At 35.3% G+C, this 24,002-nt stretch overlaps 1 protein-coding gene across 3 annotated transcripts in view; it reads left to right on the top strand.

The window, feature by feature from the left end:
- RTKN2 (rhotekin 2) overlaps positions 1-24,002 on the top strand; it is a 107,934-nt gene that overhangs the window by 28,825 nt on the left and 55,107 nt on the right. For 2 of the 3 annotated variants that reach the window (XM_043926670.1, XM_043926672.1), the window contains 3 exons: positions 11,967-12,020; positions 13,249-13,366; positions 15,810-16,004. In XM_043926670.1, coding sequence (XP_043782605.1) covers positions 11,967-12,020; positions 13,249-13,366; positions 15,810-16,004 — 367 coding nt within the window. The remainder of the gene's footprint in view (positions 1-11,966; positions 12,021-13,248; positions 13,367-15,809; positions 16,005-24,002) is intronic. The other variant, XM_043926671.1, reaches the window with a different exon arrangement.

Raw genomic sequence — 24,002 nt, 5'->3', positions numbered from 1 at the left:
CTAGAAAATAAAGGGAATTTACTGAGACATTTACAAAAAGTGGTAGTTGGTCCCAGAGTCAGAATAACTAGTTATAAAATATGATGGCAAAAATTATCTCCTTTACAATAAAATCAGCAAAAAAACAAACAATAAATATCCCAAGAATAACCTTAAATAAGACGTAAGAGTAATTGTATTATACTACTATATATAAATAGCATATTTGTAAAGTTAACAGTTCCCAAGTTACTTTGGGTAATATGTGTGCTCAGGCACTCAGTTGTGTCTGACTCTTGGCGACTCTTGACTGCAGCCTGCCAGGCTCCTCTGTCCATGAGACTCTCCAGGCAAGAATACTGGAGTGGGTTGCCATTTACTCCTCCAGGGGTTTTCCTAACTCAGTGATTGAACCTGGGTCTCCTGCATCGGCAGGCAATTCTCTATGACTGAGCCACCTGGGAAACCCATTTTGGATAATAGAATTCTAATAAAACATTTTGGAAGGGGGATTCTGACACAGTATTTCTAAGATTTACTTAAAGAAATTAGCAAGTGAGAATAATATGTTTTCGGATGGGTATATTTCTGATGGTGAATCACTGTAGATGGTGACTGCAGCCATGAAATTAAAAGACGCTTGTTCCTTGGAAGAAAAGCTTTGACAAACCTAGACAGCATATTAAAAAGCAGAGACATTACTTTGCCAACAAAGGTCTGTCTAGTCAAAGCTATAGTTTTTCCAGAAGTCATGTATGGATGTGAGAGCTGGACTGTAAAGAAAGCTGAGTGCCGAAGAATTGATGCTTTTGAATGGTGGCGCTGGAGGAGACTCTTGAGAGTCCCTTGGACTGCAAGGAGATCAAACCAGTTAATCCTAAAGGAAAGCAGTCCTGAATATTCATTGGAAGGACTGATGCTGAAGCTGAAGCTCCAATACTTTGGCCACCTGATGGAAAAGACCCTGATGCGGGGATAGATTGAAGACAGGAGAAGGGGATGACAGAGGACGAGATGATTGGATTGTATCACCATCTGAATGGACATGAATTTGAGCAAGTTTCAGGAGATGTGAAGGACAGGGAAGCCTGGTGTACTGCAGTCCATGGGGTCACAAAGAATCAGACGTTACTGAGTGACTGAACAACAACAAAAAATTTCTGTCAGGAGCCACCTGAGAAGCTCATTTTGAATAATAGAATTCTAATAAAACATTTTGGAGGGGAGATTTTGACCCAGTATTTTTAAGATTTACTTAAAGAAATTAGCAGGTGAAAATAAGATGTTTTTTGAAGGATTTATTTCTGAACAGATGGTAAGGTATATAAAATTTCAATAGTTAAGATGGTGTGGTATTGATATCAGGGTATTAATAGGAAGTAATTGATTAATGACTCAGATCTATAAAGCATTAGCCAAGGAAAAGACTCTCAGAATGGCATATGTGGTGAAGATGGCACTGTTCAGTCAGTGAAGAAAAGACTTATTAGATATATAAATGGAGCTGGAACAACTATTTTTATAAGAAGAATATTTATATTTTAACCTTACATATTCGGAAATCTCCATAGATTAAATAGTTAATTTTTTAAACTAGGAGCCATAAATAATGTATATTTAAAAATAAAACTGGGCCATGGATACAAACATATTCACTGAACTGGCCAGTAAGTTTGTTAACATTTTTCTTAATCCAGAAAATGCAAATGTAGGCAGTTAATCCTGTCACTTGACTATTAAATTGTGTAAATATATATGTATATATTTTAATTGAAGTGTAGTTGATTTACAATGTTGTGTTAGTTTCTAACATATAGCAAAGTGATTCAGTTGTACATATATGCTCATGCATGTGTGTTCAGTCATGTGCGACTCTTTATAACCCCATGGACTGTAGCTCACCAGGCACCTCTGTCCATGGATTTCCACACAAGATTACTGGACTGGGTTGTCATTTCCTACTCCAGGGGATCTTCCTGACCCAGATATCAAACCTGAATCTCCTGCATTGGAAGTTAGATTCTTTACCACTGCCCAAGCTAGAAAGCCAAGGTCCTATCTATAATTTCTTTTAACAAAATACATATAAGTGGGAAGGTATAATATTATATAGTACTCTTTCATTCTGGAATTTTAAAATGACACATGCACACATTTTAATAAGTTAAACATGTTAAATAGATACAAACTGTAATTTCTAAAAATATTTTAAAAATTAACCTCATTGAAATTTTTGGTTTATAAAAAATAACCTTAAACTCAGGGTATCAAGAAGTTTAAATAACTATGTGCAAAGATGGGCTTAATAAAGGACAGAAATGGTATGGACCTAACAAAAGCAGAAGAGATTAAGAAGAGGTGGCAAGAATACACAGAAGAACTATACAAAAAGATCTTCACAACCGATGTAATCACGATGGTGTGATCACTAACCTAGAGCCAGACATCCTGGAATGTGAAGTCAAGTGGGGCTTAGGAAGCATCACTACGAACAAAGCTAGTGGAGGTGATGGAATTCCAGTTGAGCTATTTCAAATGCTGTGAAAGTGCTGCCCTCAATATGCCAGAAAATTTGGAAAACTCAGCAGTGGCCACAGGACTGGAAAAGGTCAGTTTTCATTCCAATCCCAAAAAAAAGCAATGCCAAAGAATGCTCAAACTACCACACAATTGCACTCATCTCACATGCTAGTAAAATAATACTCAAAATTCTCCAAGCCAGGCTTCAGCAATACGTGAACCATTGACTTCCAGATGTTCAAGTTGGTTTTAGAAAAGGCAGAGGAACCAGAGATCAAACTGCCAACATTCGCTAGATCATCAAAAAAGCAAGAGAGTTCCAGAAAAGCATCTATTTCTGCTTTATTGACTACGCCAAAGCCTGTGACTGTGTGGATCACAATAAACTGTGAAAAATTCTTCAAGAGATGGGCATACCAGACCATCCGACCTGCCTCTTAGGAAACCTGTATGCAGGTCAGGAAGCAACAGTTAGAACTGGACATGGAACAACAGACTGGTTCCAAATAGGAAAAGCAGTACATCAAGGCTGTATATTGTCACTCTGCTTATATAACTTATATGCAGAGTACATCATGAGAAATGCTGGGCTGGAAGAAGCACAAGCTGGAATCAAGATTGCTAGGAGAAATATCAATAACCTCAGATATGCAGATGACACCACCCTTATGGCAGAAAATGAAGAAGAACTAAAGAGCCTCTTGATGAAAGTGAAAGAGAAGAGTGAAAAAGTTGGCTTAAAGGTCAACATTCAGAAAAATAAGATCATAGCATCTGGTCCCATCACTTCATGGGAAATAGATGGGGAAACATTGGCTGACTTTATTTTTTTGGGTTCCAAAATCACTGTAGGTGGTGATTGCAGCCATGAAATTAAAAGACACTTACTCCTTGGAAGGAAAGTTATGACCAACCTAGACAGCATATTAAAAAGCAGAGACATTACTTTGTCAACAAAGGTCCGTCTAGTTGAGGCTATGGTTTTTCCAGTGGTCATGTATGGATGTGAGAGTTGGACTATAAAGAAAGCTGAGCACCAACGAAATGGTGCTTTTGAACTGTGGTGTTGGAGAAGGCTCTTGAGAGTCCCATGGGCTACAAGGAGATCCAACCAGTCCATCCTAACGGAGATCAGTCCTGGGTATTCATTGGAAGGACTGATGTTGAAGCTGAAACTCCAGTATTTTGGCCACCTGATGTGAAGAGTTGACTCATCTGAAAAGACCCTGATGTTGGGAAAGATTGAAGGCAGGAGGAGAAGGGGATGACAGAGGATGAAATGGTTGGATGGCATCACCGACTCAATGGACATGAGTTTGGATAAACTCTGGGAGTTGGTGATGGACAGGGAGGCCTGGCGTGCTGCAGTTCACGGGGTCGCCAAGAGTTGGACACGACTGAGCAACTGAACTGAACTGATGATGGTCAGCCACATATCAGATACATATTCTTTGAAGTTTAAAGTACCTCTCCTAAGGACTGGGCTAATGGTTGATTCATGATTTTAGTTCTACTGGAATAAAATGTTAACAGGAGTATTTTCCTATACAATATAAAAGGTCATGTAACGTGGAGTTTAGTAAATATTGAGAAGAATCCAACAGTTAATAATATAAAATTCTAGCCAGCATGTGGTTTTGTGTAAGTATAAGATTGTCATATAGAAAGGAAAGGAACTATAAAGAAACGGACCGTGTTAAAGGTCTAGTTAAATGCCCTCCTTTTACAAATTAGAGACTGAGACTCAATCTTGTAACTAACTTGTCCAAGCCACTTCTTAGTGTAGAGCCAGGACTGATGCCTGAGCCTGACTTCTGTTTTGGGCTCTTATTTACCATATCTGTGTTCTCCCACTTTATAACTTAATCATATTATTTATTCACTACATTTTTCCTTTAAATTTGGAAAATTAACAAGTAATGAAATGTCTTCTGCCCAGCACCTCTCTAGTTTTTCTCAAAAATGAGCATAATGAGAACAGGATGCAGTTCATAACATTAGAGCACTTGCTTAGCTTCATTAAGGTTAAGAACTTTACATAGGAAAAAGTTTACTTTAAATATAATTTGATTTGGCAAACAGAAACCTTGCATGAAAGTCACAAACTTTAAAACCTCTTTAGTCCATATCATAGTAACTCATGTTGTGAAATGGTTTTCTATAATCTTGACATTTTCTTCAGATAGACCGTTTTCCTATTTTAGCTGCCTTACAAGAGCTTCCAAAGACTTCAGTCTCCCTAGAGTTTGTTGTTCTTGTAACTCGAGTGTTAGCTGTGTGTGTGTGTGTGTGTGTGTGTACATGGAAGAACTGTATAAAACAGATCTTAATGAACTGGATTACTATGATGGCGTGGTTAGTCACCCAGAGCCAGACATTCTGGAGTGACGTCAAATGGGCCTTAAGAAGCACTGCTGTTAGTAAAGTTAGTGAATGTGATGAAATTCTAGCAGAACTATTCAAATCCCCAAAGGAAGATGCCATCAAGGTTTTGCATTCATTATGTCAGCAAATCTGGAAGACCCAGCAGTGTCCACAGGACTGGAAAAGGTCAGTCCTCATCCCAATTCCTAAGAAGGGTAGTACCAGAGAATGTGCTAACCATTGGACAGTTGCACTCATCTCCCATGTGAGTAAGGTCATGCTTAAAATCTTGCGTGCTAGGCTTCAGCACTATATGAATCAAGAACTTCCAGATGTCCAAGCTAGGTTTAGAAAAGGAAGAGATCAAATTGCCAACATTTGCTGGATTATAGAGAAAGCAAGGGGATTTCAGAAAAACATCTATGTGTTTCATCAACTACACTAAAGCCTTTGACTGTGTGGATCATGACAAACTGTGGAAAGCTCTTAGAGAGATGTGATTACCAGACTATCTTACCTATCTCCTGAGAAGCCTGTATGCAGGTCAAGAGGCAACAGTTAGAACCCTGTATGGAACAACTGATTAGTTCAGGGTTGAGAAAGGAGTACGACGGGGCTGTCTGCTGTCACCCTGTTTGTTTAATCTACACACTGAGCACACCATGGGAAATGCTGGGCTGGGTGAGTTACAAGCTGGTATCAAGTGGGACATCAACAGCCTAAGGTACGCAGATGATACCATTCTAATGGCAGAAAGCAAAGAGGAGCTAAAGAGCCTCTTGATAATGAGGTGAAGAAGAGTGAAAGAGCCAGCTTAAGACTAAATATTAAAAAAACTAAGATCATAGCATCCAGTCCCATTATTGCACAGCAAATAGAAGGGGAAAAGGTGGAAGTAGTGACAGATTTCCTCTTTTTGGGCTCCAAAATCACTGCAGACAGTGGCTGCAGCCATGAAATCAGAATATGATTGCTTCTTGGCAGGAAAGCTATGACAAACCTAGACGGTGTGTTGAAAAGGAGAGACATTGCTTGGCTGACAAAGGTCTGTATAGTCAAGGCTATGGTCTTCCCAGTGGTCACATAACAGTTGTGAAAGCTGGACCGTAAGTAAAGAAGGCAGAATGCCAAAAAGTTGATGCCTTCGGACTGTGGTGCTGGAGAAGACTCCTGAAAGTCCTTTGGACAGTAAGGAGATCAAACCAGCCAATCTTAAGGAAGATCATCCCTGAATATTCATTGGAAGGACTGATGCTGAAGCTGAAGCGCCAGTATTTTGGTCATCTGATGTGCATGGATGACTCATTGGAAAAGTCCCTGATGCTGGGAAGGATCAAGGGCAGAAGGAGAAGAGGGCATCAGAATATGAGATGGCTGGACAATATCACTGATACAATGAACATGAACCTGGGCAAACTCTGGGAGACGGTGAGGGACAGAGAGGCCTGGCGTGCTACAGTCCATGGGGTCGCAAAGCATCTGACATGACTGGCTGGCTGAACAACCATGGTTTCCCTGGTGGCTCAGATAGTAAAGAATCAGCCTGCAATGCAGGAGACCTGGGTTCAATCCCTATATATATTCTTTTTCATATTCTGCTCCATATAAGGTATGAATACAGTTCCCTGGGCTCTACAGTAGGACCTTGTGTATCTATTTTATATATATAATAGTTTGTATTATAATGGGATCTGCTGATCCCAAACTCCTAATTTATCCCTTTCTCACCTCATTTTCCTTTTGGTACCCACAAGTTTATTTTCTATGTCTGTGAATCTGTTCCTGTTTTGTAAATAAGTTCATTTGCATCATTTTAGATCCCATGTATAAGTAATACCATATAGTATTTGTATTTCCATTTTTGACTTACCTCACTTATGATAATGTCTGGATACAGTCATGTTTCTGCAAATGGCATTATTTTATTTCTTTTTATGGCTGAGTAGTATTTCATTATGTGTGTGTATATATGTGTAAATATATATATATATATACACACACATAACATCTTTTTTATCCATTTATCTGTTGGTGAATGTTTAAGTTGCTTCTATGTCTTGACTATTGTAAATAGTGCTGCTATGAACAATGTTGTATATATTTTTTTTTAATTATACTTTTGTCTGAGTGTATGCCCAGGAGTGGAATTGCTGGATCACATAGTGACTCTGTTTTTAGTTTTTGAGGAGCCTCCCGTACTGTTTTCCATAGTGGCTGCACCAATGTACATTCCCACCAGCTGTGTAGGAGTGTTCCCTTTACTCCACACTGCCTCTGGTGCTTATTATTTGTAGACATTTTAGTGATGGCCATCCTGTCCAGTCTGAGATAGTACTTCACTGGTCAGATAATTTTTATAGTTCTGACATACATTTCTCTAATAAAAAGTGATGTTTGAGCATCTTTTAATGCACATGTTGGTCATCTATATGTCTTCTTTGGAGGAATGTCTGTTTAGATTTTCTGCCCATTTTCTGATTGAGTTGTTTAGCTTTTTTGTTACTGAGTTGTATGAGCTATTTGTGTATTTTGGAAATTAAACTCTTGTTGGTCATATCATTTACAAATGCTTTCTCCCAGTCTGTAGGTTGCCTTTTCTTTTCTTTTTTTTTTTTTTATGATTTCCTTTGCTGTGCAAAAGCTTAAAGTTTGATTAGGCCCCATTTGTTTATTTTTTTGCTTTTACTTCTACTTCTTTGGGAGACTGACCTAAGATAACATTGGTACTATATATGTCAGAGAATGTTCTGCCTATGTTCTTTTCTAGGAGTTTTATGGTGTCCTGTTTTATATTTAAGTCTGTAAGCCATTTCTAGTTTATTTTTATATATGGTGTGAAGGGAGTATTCTAATTTCTTTGATTTACATGTAGCTGTCCATTTTCCCACCATCAGTTGTTGAAGAGACTTTTCTCCATTTTATATTCTTACCTCCTTTGTTGAAAATTAATTGACCATAGGTGTGTGGGTTTATTTTTGGACTCTCTTCTATTACGCTGATCCATATGTCTGTTTTTGTCCCAGTGCCGTCCTGTTTTTGTCTGTAACTTTGAAGTATCATCTGAATCTGGAAGGTTTATGCCTCCAGCTTTGTTCTTTTTCCTCAGGATTGCTTTGGCAATTCTGGGTCTTTTATGGTCCTATATAAATTTTAGGGTTTTTCTAGTTTTGTGTAAAATGATGGGTAATTTGACAGGGCTTGTCTTAAATATGTAGATTGCTTTGGATGGTATGGCCATTTTAATGCTATAAATTATAATTCAAGAGCATGGTGTACCTTTTCACTTCTTTAAGTCATCTTTAATTTCCTTTATCAGTATTTTTATAATTCTCAGCATTTAAGTTACCTCCTTGGTCAGGTTTATTTCTAAATATTTTTATTTTTTTGGTGTAATTTTAAAAGCACCTGTTTTGAACTTTCCCTTTCTGATATTTCATTGTTAATTGTAGAGAAATACAACAGATTTCTGTATGTTAATTTTGTATCCTGCTACCTTGCTGAATTCGTTTGTTAGTTCTAATGTTTTTGGGTGGAGTCTTTTAAGGTTCTGTCTGTGTAGTATCCTGTCTTCTGCATATAATGACAATTTTACCTCTTTCCTTCCAATTTGGATATCTTGTATTTCTTTTTGTTGTGGTTGTCTGATTGTTGTGGCTAGGACTTCCAATGCTATGTTGAATAGAAGTGGTGGTGGAATTTCCTGACAGTTCAGTGGTTAAGTCTCAGTGCTTTCACTGCCATGGACTTGGGTTTAATCCCTGGTTGGGGAACTAAGATCCCACAAGCCATGAGGTGCAGAAAAAAAAACAAAAAAAAACTAAGTGGTGAAAGTGGGTTGCATTGTCTTGTTCTAGAATTTAGTGGGAAGGCTTTCAACTTTTCGTTGTTGAATATTATGTTGGCTATAGATTTATCATAAATAGGTTTTTATTATGTCGAGATATGTTCCCACTGCCGTGGTAAGAGTTTTTTTTTTTCTTTAATCATAAATGGATGTTGAATTTTATCAGGTGTTTTTTCTGCACCCATTGAGATAGATGATTATGTGCTTTTGTCCTTTGGTTGATGTGGTGTATCACATTGATTGATTTGCATATGTTGAACCATCATTGTGACCCTGGGGTAAATCCAGCTTGATGATGGTGTATGATCTTTTTTATGTGTTATTCGATTTGGTTTGTTAGTATTTTGTTGAGAGATTTTGGATCTGTGTTTATCAAGGATGTGCTCTGTGCTTAGTCACTCAGTTGTGTCTGACTCCTTTTCCATGGGATTCTCTAAGCAAGAATACTAGAGTGGGCAGCCATTCCCTTCTCCAGGGGATCTTCTCAACCCAAGGGTTGAACCTGGGTCTGCTGTATTGTAGGCAGACTCTTTACCATCAGAGCCATTTTGTTGAGAATTTTTGGATCTATATTTATCAAAGTTATTGGCCTGTAATTTTCTCTTTTGATAGTGTCTTTGTCTGATTTTGATATAAGGGTGATGGTGGCTTCATGGAATGACTTTGGAAGTGTTCCCTCCTCTTCAGTCTTTTGGTAGAGTTTGAGAAGGATCAGTGTAAGTTCTTTGTATGTTTGTTAGAATTCCCCAGTGAAGCCATCCAGTCCTGGATTTTTTTTGTGGGGAGTTTTTATTTTGTTTTTTATGGATTCTGTTTCACTTCTGGGAAAGATTGAAGGCAAAAGGAGAAGAGGGTGGCAGAAGATGAGATGGTTAGATAGCATCACCGACTCAATGGACACAAATTTGAGCAAACTCCAGGAGATAGTGATAACGGAGGAGCCTGGCGTGCTGCAGTCCATGGGATTGCAAAGAGTAGGACGACAACAGCAGCAGCAGATGTCACTTCTAGTGATTGAGCTCTTCAAATTATGTTTCTTCATGATTCCATTTTGGTGGACTGTATGTTTTTGGAAGTTGCCTATTTCTTTCAGGTTGTCCAGTTTGTTGGCATATAATTGTGCATAATGTTCTCTTACGGGTTTCTGTGTTTCTGCAGTATCTGTTATCTCTCCTCTTTCATTTCTTGTTTTTTTATTTGGGTCCTCTTTCTCAGTGAGCCTGACCAGAGATTTGTTGATTTTGTTTACCCTTTCAAAAAAACAGCTCTTGGTTTTATTGATTTTTTTCCCCTACAGTTTTAAAATATCTATTTTATATATTTCCTCTTTGATATTTATTGTTTTCTTCCTTCTGCTGACATTAGGTTTTGTTTGTTCTTCCTTTTCTAATATTTTCAGGTGGTAGATGAGGTTGTTCATTTGAAATCTTTGTTTTTTTGAGGAAGGTCTGTATTGCTGCATGCTATAGATTTTGTATGGTTGTGTTTTCACAGTTAAACTTAATTGATATTTTGAGGACATTATATTAAAAAAATCCGGAATATACATTCTTTTCAAGTGCATATGCAGCATTCTCTATGATAGACCCACATACTTGGATACAAAACAAGCCTCAACAAATTTAAGAGGATGGAAATTTTTTCAAGCATCTTTTCTATGCACAATGGCATGAAACTGGAAGTAAACCACACAAAGAAACAAGAAAAAACAATTAGATGGAGACTAAACAACATGATACTAAAAGACTAATGGGTTGATGATGAAATCAAAGAGGAAATAAAAAAAAATCTCATTTGAGATAAATGACAGTGAAAACACAACCATATATTGGTAGATATGTTTTCAAAATTATTGTTGGATGAGATATATGTAAAGTGTTTGGTTTGAACAAGAAGAACTCAATAGAATAATGTTTTATTTTTCTCACGTTTTGATAAAAATTAGTGCTAAAGCAGCAGTGGGAAGAGCACTCATACCTGGTTAGGAAGCATAGAAATAGAGTAATAGAAAGCTTTTCTAGAAAGGAAATTGGAAATAGGAGCTAAGAACCTTAGAAAGAATTCTAAACAAAATCGTAGACAAAAGATCATGGAATCTAAAAGTGAAGCACACCATAAAGTAGCCAAATAGCTTATGTTCATAAAGAATTATAATTATTTGAAAGTGGAATAATAAATAGGTATGAAAAAATAGGCACATAAACTTCCAAAGTGTAATAGGGAAATGTTTTAAACAGAAATTTTCCACAAAATTTGGAAATTTGTACTCTTGAGTACAAAATTAAAACTAACTTCACTTTACCATTGAGATTTCTACTGTGCTGTATTATGCTATAATTGCTCATCTTAATCTATTTGGTAAAATCTTAATTCTCAAACTTTGAAAATATGCAGATAGCATAAGAATGTCAAAGGAAAGTTGGTACTCCATGATGTTAACCTGGTATTAAAAGTAAAAGGAGGAATGGAGGAAACTAGGAAGAACCAATGTTGACTGTTTGAAAGCTCTAGGTTAATTTCTGGAATAAATTTGTTATTTATTAAACTTAGAATTTGAAGAATATGTGAATGAGAGAAATATGTTTAGATCACTTTTAGAATATAGGCCCTTTCTTGGCCTGAAAGAAGTAATACATTCCTCTTTTTAGTTTTATTTCTTAAGGAAAATGCTACAGTTTGTAGCATGAATATACAAAGATCTGCAAATTCTTTTGTAGACAAGTTAAATCTTCCTAATGGAAAGATCTTGGATTTGTTTGTCTAGAGTTGGGTCTCTTCCAGAAACCAGTAATCTTATATAAGTCACTTAATTTTTTTCATCTTTAAAGTTTACATAGTGGATAAAAGTTCGTTCTAAAGTCATTTCTACCTCTACTGTTCTATGATTTTGAAATTTATTTAACTACATTTGCTGCTACTGCTTATCCAAAATATAAATTCAACACTAGGTTACCCAAATTTTGTCTATTTCAAAAGCATAAATCACAAAAATTTTATAACAAAAGCTCATTATAGGTGCTACTTAGTAAATTAATTTCTTAAGTAATACTTGGTGAGGTTTAAATAGGTGTAACAGATTTTATATTCCTAGTCTAAGCTACATTTAAGAGAAAATATTACTATGTTAGTATATTTAACAATAAATAAATACTGGCTTTAGTGGTCAGAATCCATTATGGAATACAGAGGTTTATTTTACTCTAAGAAATGAAATTTGCCAAAATTATTCCTTGTCTTTTCTTTTCCGCCTCCATTATAGATGTTCGTATACCACTAATGTGGAAAGACTCTGATCACTTCAGCAATAAAGAACGTATGTATGATTTTGATTGTAATTGACGTATTTTCTTTAGTATGTAGTAAATTTGAGATAATTGGGGGAAGAAGCTGTTTCCACACTGAAATAAATGTCATTTGACAGAATAAGCACAATCTTATTGATAGGAACCTGTGCAAGGATGCCAACAGGTAATAGAGAAGGAAATTGTGAAACAAAAGGAGATGTTTGAGTGAAAGTAAAGGCCACATTATTTGACCAGAAATATTGGAGATATTTTTTTTGCCTTGTTCTCTTCCTTCAGATTATTTAATGGGATATAAGAGAAAAAGATTTTTAGCTTGATCTAATTTTTCTTCCCCTTCAGCATTTTATGGTTTTATATAGTCTTAGCAAATCCATGCATGGCTTGGGTCATGGAAATTAACCTCAAATGATTTGTAGCTGTTAGAGGCAATGCAGAAAAGTTATGACAATCCTTTATCTTTCTTGTCTATTATGATAGCTTTGTTCCTCATACTTTGAGCCTGAATCATATTGAGCATAATTAGTTTTATATGAAAAATACAAAATCAGGTTAGTATATTTGTTATTCATTTAAGAAATATAATTTAGTTTATAAAGGAATACATGTGGGAATTAAGTGTATCTTTCTGATTACTATAGAGAATTAAGTTTATCTGAAGAGCTCCATTTTCTCAGTAATGAGGATTTAGTCTTTTAATCACCAAATGCTTTAAAAATATATAGATATATTAATTTAGAAGGTCCAGAAGCTATGGTTTTTGTGTTCACATCTCTACTTTTTTTTGTTTTTGTAGTTTCCCCCCTCTCTGTTTGGTGGAAAATGTTTTGTTGTTAATGTGTCTGCTCCTAACCTCTTAAAATAGAAAACTTATTTTTATTAAGTATATTTGGAAGCCAAAATGACAGGGGTAATAGTATATATGTAGTGCAAACAAAATTTGCTATTAATTAAAGCTTAAGGAGTTTCCTAGGAATAAATTTATGAGTTTGGTGGTTACTTTAGGCCTATATTTTTAACTTTATTTTTTGATACTCAGTTGTATTTTAGTTGAGCAAGCAATTAATATATACTAACAAAACAGTTTCAATAAAAAATTAAAGGATTACAGTGTACAATGTGTGAAAATAAGAATCTATTAACAAATATTTAGGCTATTTTTTTCATTTTCAAGTAGATTTTGATGTAAAATAGGCATGATTTATCACGAGTCATTGTTTTAATATTTTTCTTCTCTAGGATCACAGCACTATGCCATTTTTTGTTTATTCAAAATGGGAGCTGAAGTTTTTGATACTGAGATGGTAATTGTGGATAAAACAATCACAGATATATGTTTTGAAAATGTGACCATATTGTAAGTATTTTTTTAATCTTAATTGAAGGAAAAGAACCTAAAATTCTACCCTTTTCAGAGGAAGGCAAAATTATTGACTTATTTTTGAAGCATTAAAATCTTTAACTGTTCAAATTGATTTTGAACGTTGCATTATTTAAAAGCCATTTCTGGATTTGAAATTTTTCTAATGTCAAATAAAGTGGAAATCATATAATATTTGTAGTAAAACTATGAATACAATGGCATATCATTACAACGTGATTTTATATAGAGTGAGTTTGAGCATAAAACAGATTCTTACATCTCATATAGGAGATTTACTTACAGAAATACTAAAATAATGTAACAACTTTATTAGATAGTTCTGAAATATGTACTGTAGGAAAACAACTTTAGTAAAATTTCAAGATGTTCTTTTTCTTATGGTGCACTTCTTTCATGTACTCCAAAACAGTAAAAACTTGTGTGATCCTCAGGGCCATTTTTATTGCCCCTGCCCTTTTACAGGCTTATTTTATTGTGGTCATAATATAGAATCAGAAAGAACTCCTCCGGTAGCCATAGAAATCATTTTTAACTAATATAAGTTTTTCCTGGCATTTTTTTCTTTTGGCCTTAAATCAGTATGTGATTTATATTTCTTACAGGGTTTCAAAGACAGTATCTTCGTATTGAAATACTAGTAACTACTTATCAATTAAAATGAAATCAACATATATGTTTTTTCCAATCTTTAGTTATGGAACTATACACAGTTGAGTTTGAAAGGACTAGTTTTGCCACTCATGTAGCATTAAAAAAAGAACTATTGCAACCATGTTTTGGGGCTTTGGTCCACTGTCCCCTAAGTAATTGTGCAACACAGAAAATAAAGTACATTTTTTTGTGTAATTAGTAGTGTGGGCCATCTTATAAGCTCTGTTGAACCAAAGGAATTTACTTAGGATCCCCCAAATATTGCCAAATGTTTACATAATGGAGACTAAAAAATTAATTTTTATTATTTATCTAAATATGTTTATTTCCATTATCAACTATTATAGAGCATTTTTTCATGGCAAAACTGTCCTGTTAATGGACTCCAACAATTTGCTTTTGTTTATTTTCACCACAAAGAAAAAAATGATCATTTTTTTCACAGAATAGTGCAAATTCCTTGGGAAGACAGCTCATGATTTATAACTTTTTAATAATTCTGTAAGTGTTTCAAATTGTTCTAAAAATAACTGCTCACAAATGTTCTAAATGTTGTTTTAAAATGTGCTTTTTGTTATGATTGTTTTAATAAGTATTCAGTATTTATGAATCCCTGGTTTTTCTCTAAATATTGACATTTGTTAGTCATTACCAGGAATACTGTATGTTTAAAAGTTGCCAAGTAATAAACTATAAAAGTATTTCAAATCCAATTATTCCTTGGATTTATTCAAACTATAGATTGGCTATTTAAATCTTAAAAAGTCTATGCTGTGTATTTAAAATCTCTGAGACTGATGGATCTTCCTTTACAGGCAAAATCTGCTGATGGACCTCTTTTGCAATTTTAAGTATATTTTATTAGCAGTAATATCACCACAGTCTTTTATAGTAAAGAGAGTTCATTGTGTCTGAGAAAGAACAAAGCCAGTCTTGACATTGCAGATTTTCTGCATATTGTTTTAATACATACTGAATATATTTTATGCTAGATTAAGAATACAAAGATTACCAAGACTTCACTCCACCTCAAGGAGTTCATGCCTTGAAGTCTCTCTCCCTCTCTCTCTTTTTTAAGATTGGTAATATTTATATTTATGCTGGGTGCTAATGCACAGAGTTTATTTGTTGTAGCATTGTGCATTTTTACAGATACATCTAATGTTTTGTGAAGTATATCTCTTTATATTCGTTTGTTTTTTCCTGTATAACCAAATAGTGAATTGTTAGTTATTAGGTACAAAGGTGGAGCAGGAAGGAGGGGCACATTGTTGAGTGGACTGTAAGCACTTTATGAAAAAGACATGAAAACTAAAGGTTTCAGCAGAAGAAACCTTTTATTTAATTTTCTTTCCTTTTTGTTTTCATATCTTTTTCCTTTTGAGGAATGGTCATTTCAGGAAATCACACATATAATGTAAATGCCTTAAAATAATTTTATTAAGGAACTGAAAAAGAACAATAGCATTGGCAACAAAACAACCAGGGCATTTTATTCTTTTTCTTTAAGTAATTTGCCTGAATATATTGTTTACACTGAGTTAAAATTGCCCTACTTTAGCAGCTGGTAGCTCTAGAAGTTGCAGTGACCCTCTCAGGTCATTTAGATACTAAATAAACTCAGGGAGATTCTGTCTCATTAATATATATTAACATAAACCTGTTCCAAATGCTGCTTTGAAAAGTTATGAAAACATCAGAGTGTGTTGTAATTTTATTTTCTCGTAAGTTAAATTTCTAACATTATGATTGCCCTTGTTTTTAGTAATGAAGCAGGGCCAGACTTTCAGATAAAGGTGGAAGTATATAGTTGCTGTGCAGAAGAATCTTCTATAACTAACACATCAAAAAAATTAGCTAAGAAACTGAAAACATCTATAAGCAAAGCTACAGGGAAAAAAATCAGTTCAGTGCTTCAAGAAGATCATGAAATGTGCTTGTCCTTCAGTTCTGCTATTTAGTAAGTTTTCTAATACAATATTTATAGAGACATAGTATAATTATGTATTTGTGACATTTTAGAGTATTGTATGTGGTGAATATGTTTACATGTTAAATGAGAAAAGACATCCTGGAGCAGTAACAAAACTTGGTTGTCTGACATTTACCCAGCCGAGGTGGTATGTTCCTTTGAAAGTAGAAAGTTCGGTGACAGTGTGTTTTTAGTGATTTGAAATTCCAAGATCTAGCAGAAAGATGAAATTTTTTTCTTGAAAAGGGACTAGCTATAAATCAAACTGTTTGCTCCATATCAATCTACTATTGAATTTCTGAATATATGTCATGCTTTCAGTCTTACAGATTTTTAAAAATATTTTACTATAACAAAATCACATTATCACACCTAACAAAATAGAAAATTAGTCCTAAATATAATCTTATAACCATTCTTTGTTCAAATTGCCCCAATTCTGAAGTTCTGTTCTGATTTGTGCATATCAAGGTCCAAACAAGGTCTGTAACATTGCATTTACGTGAATCTTTTAAGTTTCTTTTAATCTTTAACAATTTTCTGTTTCTTTGCCATCATTTATTGAAGAAGCTAGATCTTGTAGATTTCCCATATTTTCAATTTATCTGATTACATCTTTGTGGTCTTTTTAAAACACTTTTTTCTATCCTCTGTGTTCCTGTAGCTTACAGTTAGATCTAGAGGACTGATTAGTTTCAGATTCTCTTTTAGGGCAATAATATTTCATATTGATTATATGTACTTTCTACTGTATCCCATTTGTAGGTCTTGTTTCACTTTCAGCTGTGTTAAAACTGATCAGTGGGTTCAGGTGTTGTTAGCCTGATACATCCATTGTCAAGTTCCCTATCAATGTTGTATCTAATAGTTTTAGCAGCTGTGACTGATCTTTATTACATTCAAGATTATAATTTAGTGGCTTTCTAAATTTGTCCTGTATTTATTTATTTTTCTATATGCAGTCATTTTTTAAAATTTATTTATTTTTAATTGAAGGATAATTGCTTTACAATATTGTGCATTTATTTTTAAATCTGGAATTCTCTCAAAGAATAACTTTCCTTCATGAACTCTATATAAATGCAAAAAATTGATGAGGGAAAAGGAGGAAAAAATACACTTGATTCTTTTATTTACCCAATTTTACTTTCTGAGCCATGAGGGAAGCCTTATTTATCCAATTTTAGAATAATAATTTGATATCCTTGCATGGAGGTGATTAGTGTTTTGTTTTATTTGAACTCCTGAAGTTTTATGTATTTGTGTTTCAATCTAATGCAGTTGTTATTCTCTTCGAAGCTAAATTGCCCCATCTTTGATCAATGGGAAACCTTTAAACCAACTCAGCATCTTTTTGACACAACCTAATCAGAGGAGCCTGGCAGTCTGCAGTCCGTAGGGTCGCAGAGTTGGACATGACTGAAGCGACTTAGCACACACACAACCTCTAATTAGCTTCTTTGTTTTGTGACCAGGGAAAATGTTCTGTGTTCATGTTTTATTTTTCAGCTCACACTTAGAATCACCACCTCTGCAAGGAGCCCTGGTTTCTTTCAGATACTTTCTTTAAACATTGTGTTTGTTGCTTTACAAGCAGTTTTATCTTTCTTTCTTAGGAAAACTGTTGTACAGGCAGCATTCCTAGAATTTCTTTGCATGTTGGCTCTTCACCATGTCAATAATTTTACTATAATTATAAAGCAAAATATTTTAGGTGTAGATCCTGTAGATCATATCAGTTATATTACATGTGAAAAATGCCTTGGGATTTTAGCATTGTGGCTTTCAGTTTATTTTGATTGAGACCATGAGTAAGAAATGCATTTTATATCATTACTAAATACACAGTACCATCAGCAGTCAGGTTTCATGAAACAATACTTAGCTCTTGCTATTTATAGTAGCCATTAGACTCCTTTTTTTCTAGGTATCTTCAGTTTTTAAAAAATGCTGTTTATGAATCATTAAATTGATTTCATGATTCTTGACTGGGTCCCCTCTATTGAAGAACAGTCATAGAAGATATGTCTTTATAATATAAATGTTATTAAAAAGGAGGAAGGGAGACCCTTTAATTTTCCCTCTTTAGAATTTTAAGGCCAACTTAAAACTTTTCTAGATTAAGATTATATCAAGTATTTGCTAGAAAATGTTTTAATTCAACTGTAAGGTAATGAAACCATACTTTTTGATGAATAAATGAGCAATTATATTTATAGTTTGAAACATAGGTTTTAGAATTGAAAGAGACCTTAGAGATAATCACCAAATTCAATAGTTTTAAAATGTTTTTAAGCAGCAAAATTTTTATTTAGAAAATGACAGCATTAGTAGCGTCCTGAACAAGTTACATTATTTCCTGGGCTTCAGTTTTCTAATATGAAGGGTAAGGTTGCTTAGATACAATCATTTATTTTTAGAAGGCTCCTTAGATCACTTCTTGGCCTTTTGGCTACGATCAAGTATAGAAGTCTCTCCTTAGAGACATTTTAGAGTTTCCTGTACCTTTCAAGCATGTAAAAACAATAAGTGGGGTTTTCACACAGTTCAAAACTTCATGGTTTCAGTACTTGATTTTTTTATCCTGTCATTATTTGTGTGACCCAGAACCAATTAATATACTCTCTGGGTTTTTCTTTTTCCCTCTGTAAAAAGGGAATAATAATAATGGAATAATATTTAGCTCCATAGGATCATTATGAGATTCAGAAAGATAATTCATGAAGTTGGTATGTTCTAAGCATTTAATGAATGTAGCTCTTACCATTATTGTTACTATTTTTACTGTTCTGCGATCAATGCTTTTTCTGAAAAATTTTATTTAAAAAATTCATGCTGAAGCACTACATGAAGAAACCGTCCTAGGATTATAAAATGTAGACAGGGTCTTCCCTGGTGGCTTAGTGGTAAAGAATCCACCTGCCAATGCAGAAGACACAGGTTTGATCCCTGGTTTGGGAGGATCCCACAGGCTGCAGAACAACTAAGCCCATGCACGAACCCACTTGCTACAAGTACTGCAGCTCGTGTGCCCCAGAGCCTGTGCTCCCCAACAAGAGACGCCACTGCGGGCAACGAGAAGCCCACAAACCACAGTGAAGAGTGGTCCCCACGCACCACAACTAGAGAAGAGCCCACACAGCAACAAAGACCCAGCATAGCCAATAAATAAATAAAACTATATTTAAAAATGTAGACAAATTTTAAAATTTAAATACAATGATTATAATTTCATAGAAGATAATCTAAGTGATAGTATAACTTATATTTAACCTATACTCCTCTTCAATGCCTGGAAGTGTTTTTGAGAATAACATTATTGATATTAAGTTTTTTGTAACAGGGACTGACATGTTTGTCTTGAAGTGTTTATTCTTCTTTTCAGGTTTGTCATTCTATTTTGTTGTTGTTAGTCGCTAAGTCTTTTGTGTTAGTAGTAGCTAAGTTAGTGTTTGTTAGTAGCTAAGTCGCTAAGGCTTTTGTGATCCTGTGGACTGTAGCCCATCAGGCTTCTTTGTCCATGGGATTTCACAGGCAAGAATACTGGAGTGGGTTACCATTTCCTTCTCCAGGGAATCTTCATGACCCAGGGATAATTCTATTTGGTTTATACCTAAATCAAAATATCAGTTTTCCTTATCACCATTTCCCATGAAACTTGTATGGAATTTGCTTATTTATATCATTAAAGCTGATCAAAAGATAGGGTAAAACCTTTTATAGCATTTCACCTACTTGTATTCTTTTAATACCAGCATTTCTTTTGAGCTTTTGGTGTGAATGCTGAGTGTACCAAGTTAAACTCATAGTCCAGGACCAGTCTTACCTGATCCTTCCTTAACTGACCTCTTCAGCACCCTGGTTCCTACCAGGGTATTTCAGTAGCACCAGGTACTGCTATTTCAGAATAGCAGTAGTGATCAAAATGCCTAAAAGGTCAATTTTTATTTCTTTAATAGTGATTTAGTTGAATGAGAAGATTCCTAACATAGCTTTTAATTTTTAACCAAAATGGGCAAAATATATCTTCTCTAGTAATATGTCATGTGACCAAATATAGCTGTTCTTCCTTACAAAAGAGTATTTTTTTTTCAGACTTCCATCTAAGGTAGTCATTTATTTTTTCATAATGTTTTTGGAACCCTTGCTGCATCAAATGTTACAACAATTGGCCTATTTGTTAAAAAAAAAATGTAGCTGATTAAACTTTTGGGAACTCAATATTAGGGTTGGCTTAAAAGAATGAGTGTAATGTTTTAGTAAGAAAATGTTATCCTGACAAGAATGCTTTAAAAGTGAGATCATTGTTGATTTTGGAAGCATTGGCATTGTAATTAGTCATGGTTTAAAAATGAAGTAACTTGAAATATCATCATAAAGTATTGTTTGATCTGAAAGAAGACAGTGAACATTTTTGGTAATTCTTAGCATGCTCCCTGGTGTGATTCATTTATTCGTTTTATTTGTGGAATTTAGCTTATTGAAATTCCTGTAACTAGATTTTTCCCAGTGTTTCTAATAGCTGAATTAACTATTTTATGTACCTTGAGAACCAATTAGTACATTATTCTTTATTGTGTAAATATACATCATTTTAAACAATTATCTTGTGGAAACTAGTAAAATTGAGAGTGATTATTTACTTGACAGAAAGGCATTAACTAAAAATTAGCTAAATATTAACTAAAAAAATAAGCTATTATACTACATTTTAAATTAAAGTTATAAAACAAATATCATTGTGCAGAATAACTGGATTATTTATGTTTTGAGGAACAGTGATATTGATGGTTTGGTAGTGTGAAAGATGATGCAGTGTTTAAAATTAACTAAGGAATTACTCAGCTATGGGGTATAATTTTATTTATTCATTCATTTAATTATCTTAGAAATGATTATTCAGCAGTTGTATCATGTGGCACTTTGGACTTAAAGGTTTGGTTCAGTTCAGTTCAGTCGCTCAGTTGTGTCCGACTCTTTGCAACCCCATGAATCGCAGCACGTCAGACCTCCCTGTCCATCACCAACTCCGGAGTTTACTCAAACTCATGTCCGTTGAGTCGGTGATGCCATCCAGCCATCTCATCCTCTGTCGTCCCCTTCTCCTCCTGCCCCCAATCCCTCCTAGCATCAGGGTCTTTTCCAGTGAGTCAACTCTTCACATGAGGTGGCCAAATATTGGAGTTTCAGCTTCAGCATCAGTCCTTCCAGTGAACACCCAGGACTGATCTCCTTTAGGATGGACTGGTTGGATCTCCTTGCATTCCAAGGGACTCTCAAGAGTCTTCTCCAACACCACAGTTCAAAAGCATCAGTTCTTCGGTGCTCAGCTTTCTTCACAGTCCAGCTCTCACATCTGTACATGACCACCGGAAAAACCATAGCCTTGACTAAATGGACCTTGGTTGACAGAGTAATGTCTTTACTTTTTAATATGCTATCTAGGTTGGTCATAACTTTCCTTCCAAGGAGTAAGCGTCTTTTAATTTCATGGCTGCAATCACCATCTGCAGTGATTTTGGAGCCCCTAAAAATAAAGTCTGACACTGTTTCCACTGTTTCCCCATCTATTTCCCATGAAGTTAGTAAGCCATGTTTCCTGCACTCAAAATTCTTGCAATAGTAAAAGATAGTAAGTATCTGTTTTAATAGACAAGTACCTTAATTAAACTATTAATGAAATATAAAGGGTAGTGGTGGTAAGTGTAGTATAGTGGGATTCTGTTTCCAGTGTACTACTTGCTAGCTACAGGCATATAGGTAGGTGTAGTATTATAATGCTTTGCATGTTTTGATTTTTAGGGGAGGGTTTTCATCCTGCTACTTCACAAATCCTACAGCATTGTTTATTTCATTGTGTGTGCGCTTAGTTGCTCAGTCATGTCCGACTCTTTGTGACCCCATGGACTGTAGCCTGCCAAACTCCTCTGTCCATGGGATTTTTCAGGCAAGAATACTGGAGCAGTTTGCCATTTCCTCCTCCAGGGAATCTTCCTGACCCAGGGATCAAACCTGTATCTCCTGTGTTTCCTGCATTGCAGGTGGATTCTTTACCTGCTGAGCCATTGGGGAAGCCCCAGTTATTTCATTATAAAAGTAATATAAACTTTAGAAATAGAATCTAGAAAGAGAAAAAAATGCATGCAGTTTATTATAGATCGAATGGGCTTCCCTGATTGCTCAATTGGTAAAGAATCTGCCTGCAATGCAGGAGACCCCAGTTTGATTCCTGGGTCAGGAAAGATCTGCTAGAGAAGGGATAGGCTACCCACTCCCGTGTTCTTGGGTTTCCCTTGTGGCTCAGCTGGTATAGAATCTGCCTGCAATGCGGGAAACCTGGGTGTGATCCCTTGGTTGGGAAGATCCCCTGGAGAAGGGAAAGGTTCCCACCCCAGTATTCTGACCTGGAGAATGCCATAGACTGTATAGTCCATGCGGTCACAGAGTCGGAAATGCCTGAGTGACTTTCACTTTCACTTTATAGATCAAATCAGTTCAGTTCACTTCACTCGCTCAGTTGTTTCCGACTCTTTGTGACACCATGGACTGCAGCACGTCAGGTCTCCCTGTCCATCACCAACTCCCAGAACTTGCTCAAGCTCATGTCCATCGAGTTGGTGATGCCCTCCAACCATCTCATCCTCTGTTGTTCCATTCTCCTCCTGCCTTCATTCTTTCCTAGCATTAGGGTCTTTTCCAATGAGTCAGTTCTTCACATCAGGTGGCCAAAGTATTGGAATTTCAGCTTCAGCACCAGTCCTTCCAATGAACATTCAGGACTGATTTCCTTTAGTATTGACTGGTTGGATCGCTTTGTAGTCCAAGGGACTCTCAAGAGTCTTCTCCAACACCACAATTCAAAAGCATCAATAATTCGTCACTCAGCTTTCTTTATAGTCCAACTGTCACATGCATACATGACTTCTGGAAAAACAATAGCCTTGACTAGACGGACCTTTGTTGACAAAGTAATTTCTCTGCTTTTTAATATGCTGTCTAGGTTTGTCAGAGCTTTTCTTCCAAGGAGCAGGTGCCTTTTAATTTCATGGCTGCAGTCACCATCTGTAGTGGTTTTGTAGCCCCCAAAATGAAGTCTCTCATTGTTTTCCCATCTATTTGCCATGAAGTGATGGGACCAGATGCCATGATCTTAGTTATTCGAATGTTGAGTTTTAAGCCAACTTTTTCACTCTCCTCTTTGACTTTCATCAAGAGGCTCTCTAGTTCTTCTTCACTTTGCCATGAGGGTGGTATCATCTGCATATCTGAGATTATTGATATTTCTCCCGGCAATCTTGATTCCAGCTTGTGCTTGCTTTTTATAATTTTGAACTGATATATTTCCTCCAGGTTTTAAAGTTACTAGCTTTGTGAGAGAGAGATATATATATATTCTTAATTATGCTATACATTCATATATATGTGTGTGTGTGTATATACACCCATACATTTTTTCCTTGAGTTATTACAGAGTCTTTATATGATCATTTTAATGACCACATTATCTATCAGTTGGTTCTATCATAGTTTATTCTTAGGGGAGGTTATCAATAACTTTTGTTGTATTGTTATTTTAAGATGTGTAATTCATTGGAAACAGAGGCAAATGTAAATATTATGTATTTATCTCAAATAGTTGAGGAGAAGATGTCTTAACCACAATTATTTTATAAGGCCTGAGAAAAAATTCAACATATATTTGGGTCATCACACAATTTTAGCCTATTCTGCCACACAGGTTGCCACCTCTGCAATGCACTTGGTACAAATGCACAGCCTATAACATAGCTACTTCCTGTGTACACTAAAAGCAGTATTTCATATTCCATTGTGTATCAAAATGATGCTATTCTTGATGTGAAGAATACTTTAATACTTTAAGTGGTCAGTGAGAATAAATTACATCACTCCTAAAAGTAAAACTCTGAAGTATCTTCTTTCTCTTTCTCTCCCAGTCTCTGCCTTTTACCATTTCAGACAATATTT

Source organism: Cervus elaphus, chromosome 15, assembly GCF_910594005.1.
Source record: "Cervus elaphus chromosome 15, mCerEla1.1, whole genome shotgun sequence".
Classification (NCBI taxonomy): Eukaryota; Metazoa; Chordata; class Mammalia; order Artiodactyla; family Cervidae; genus Cervus; species Cervus elaphus.
This window is presented reverse-complemented; position numbering and strand designations above follow the sequence as displayed.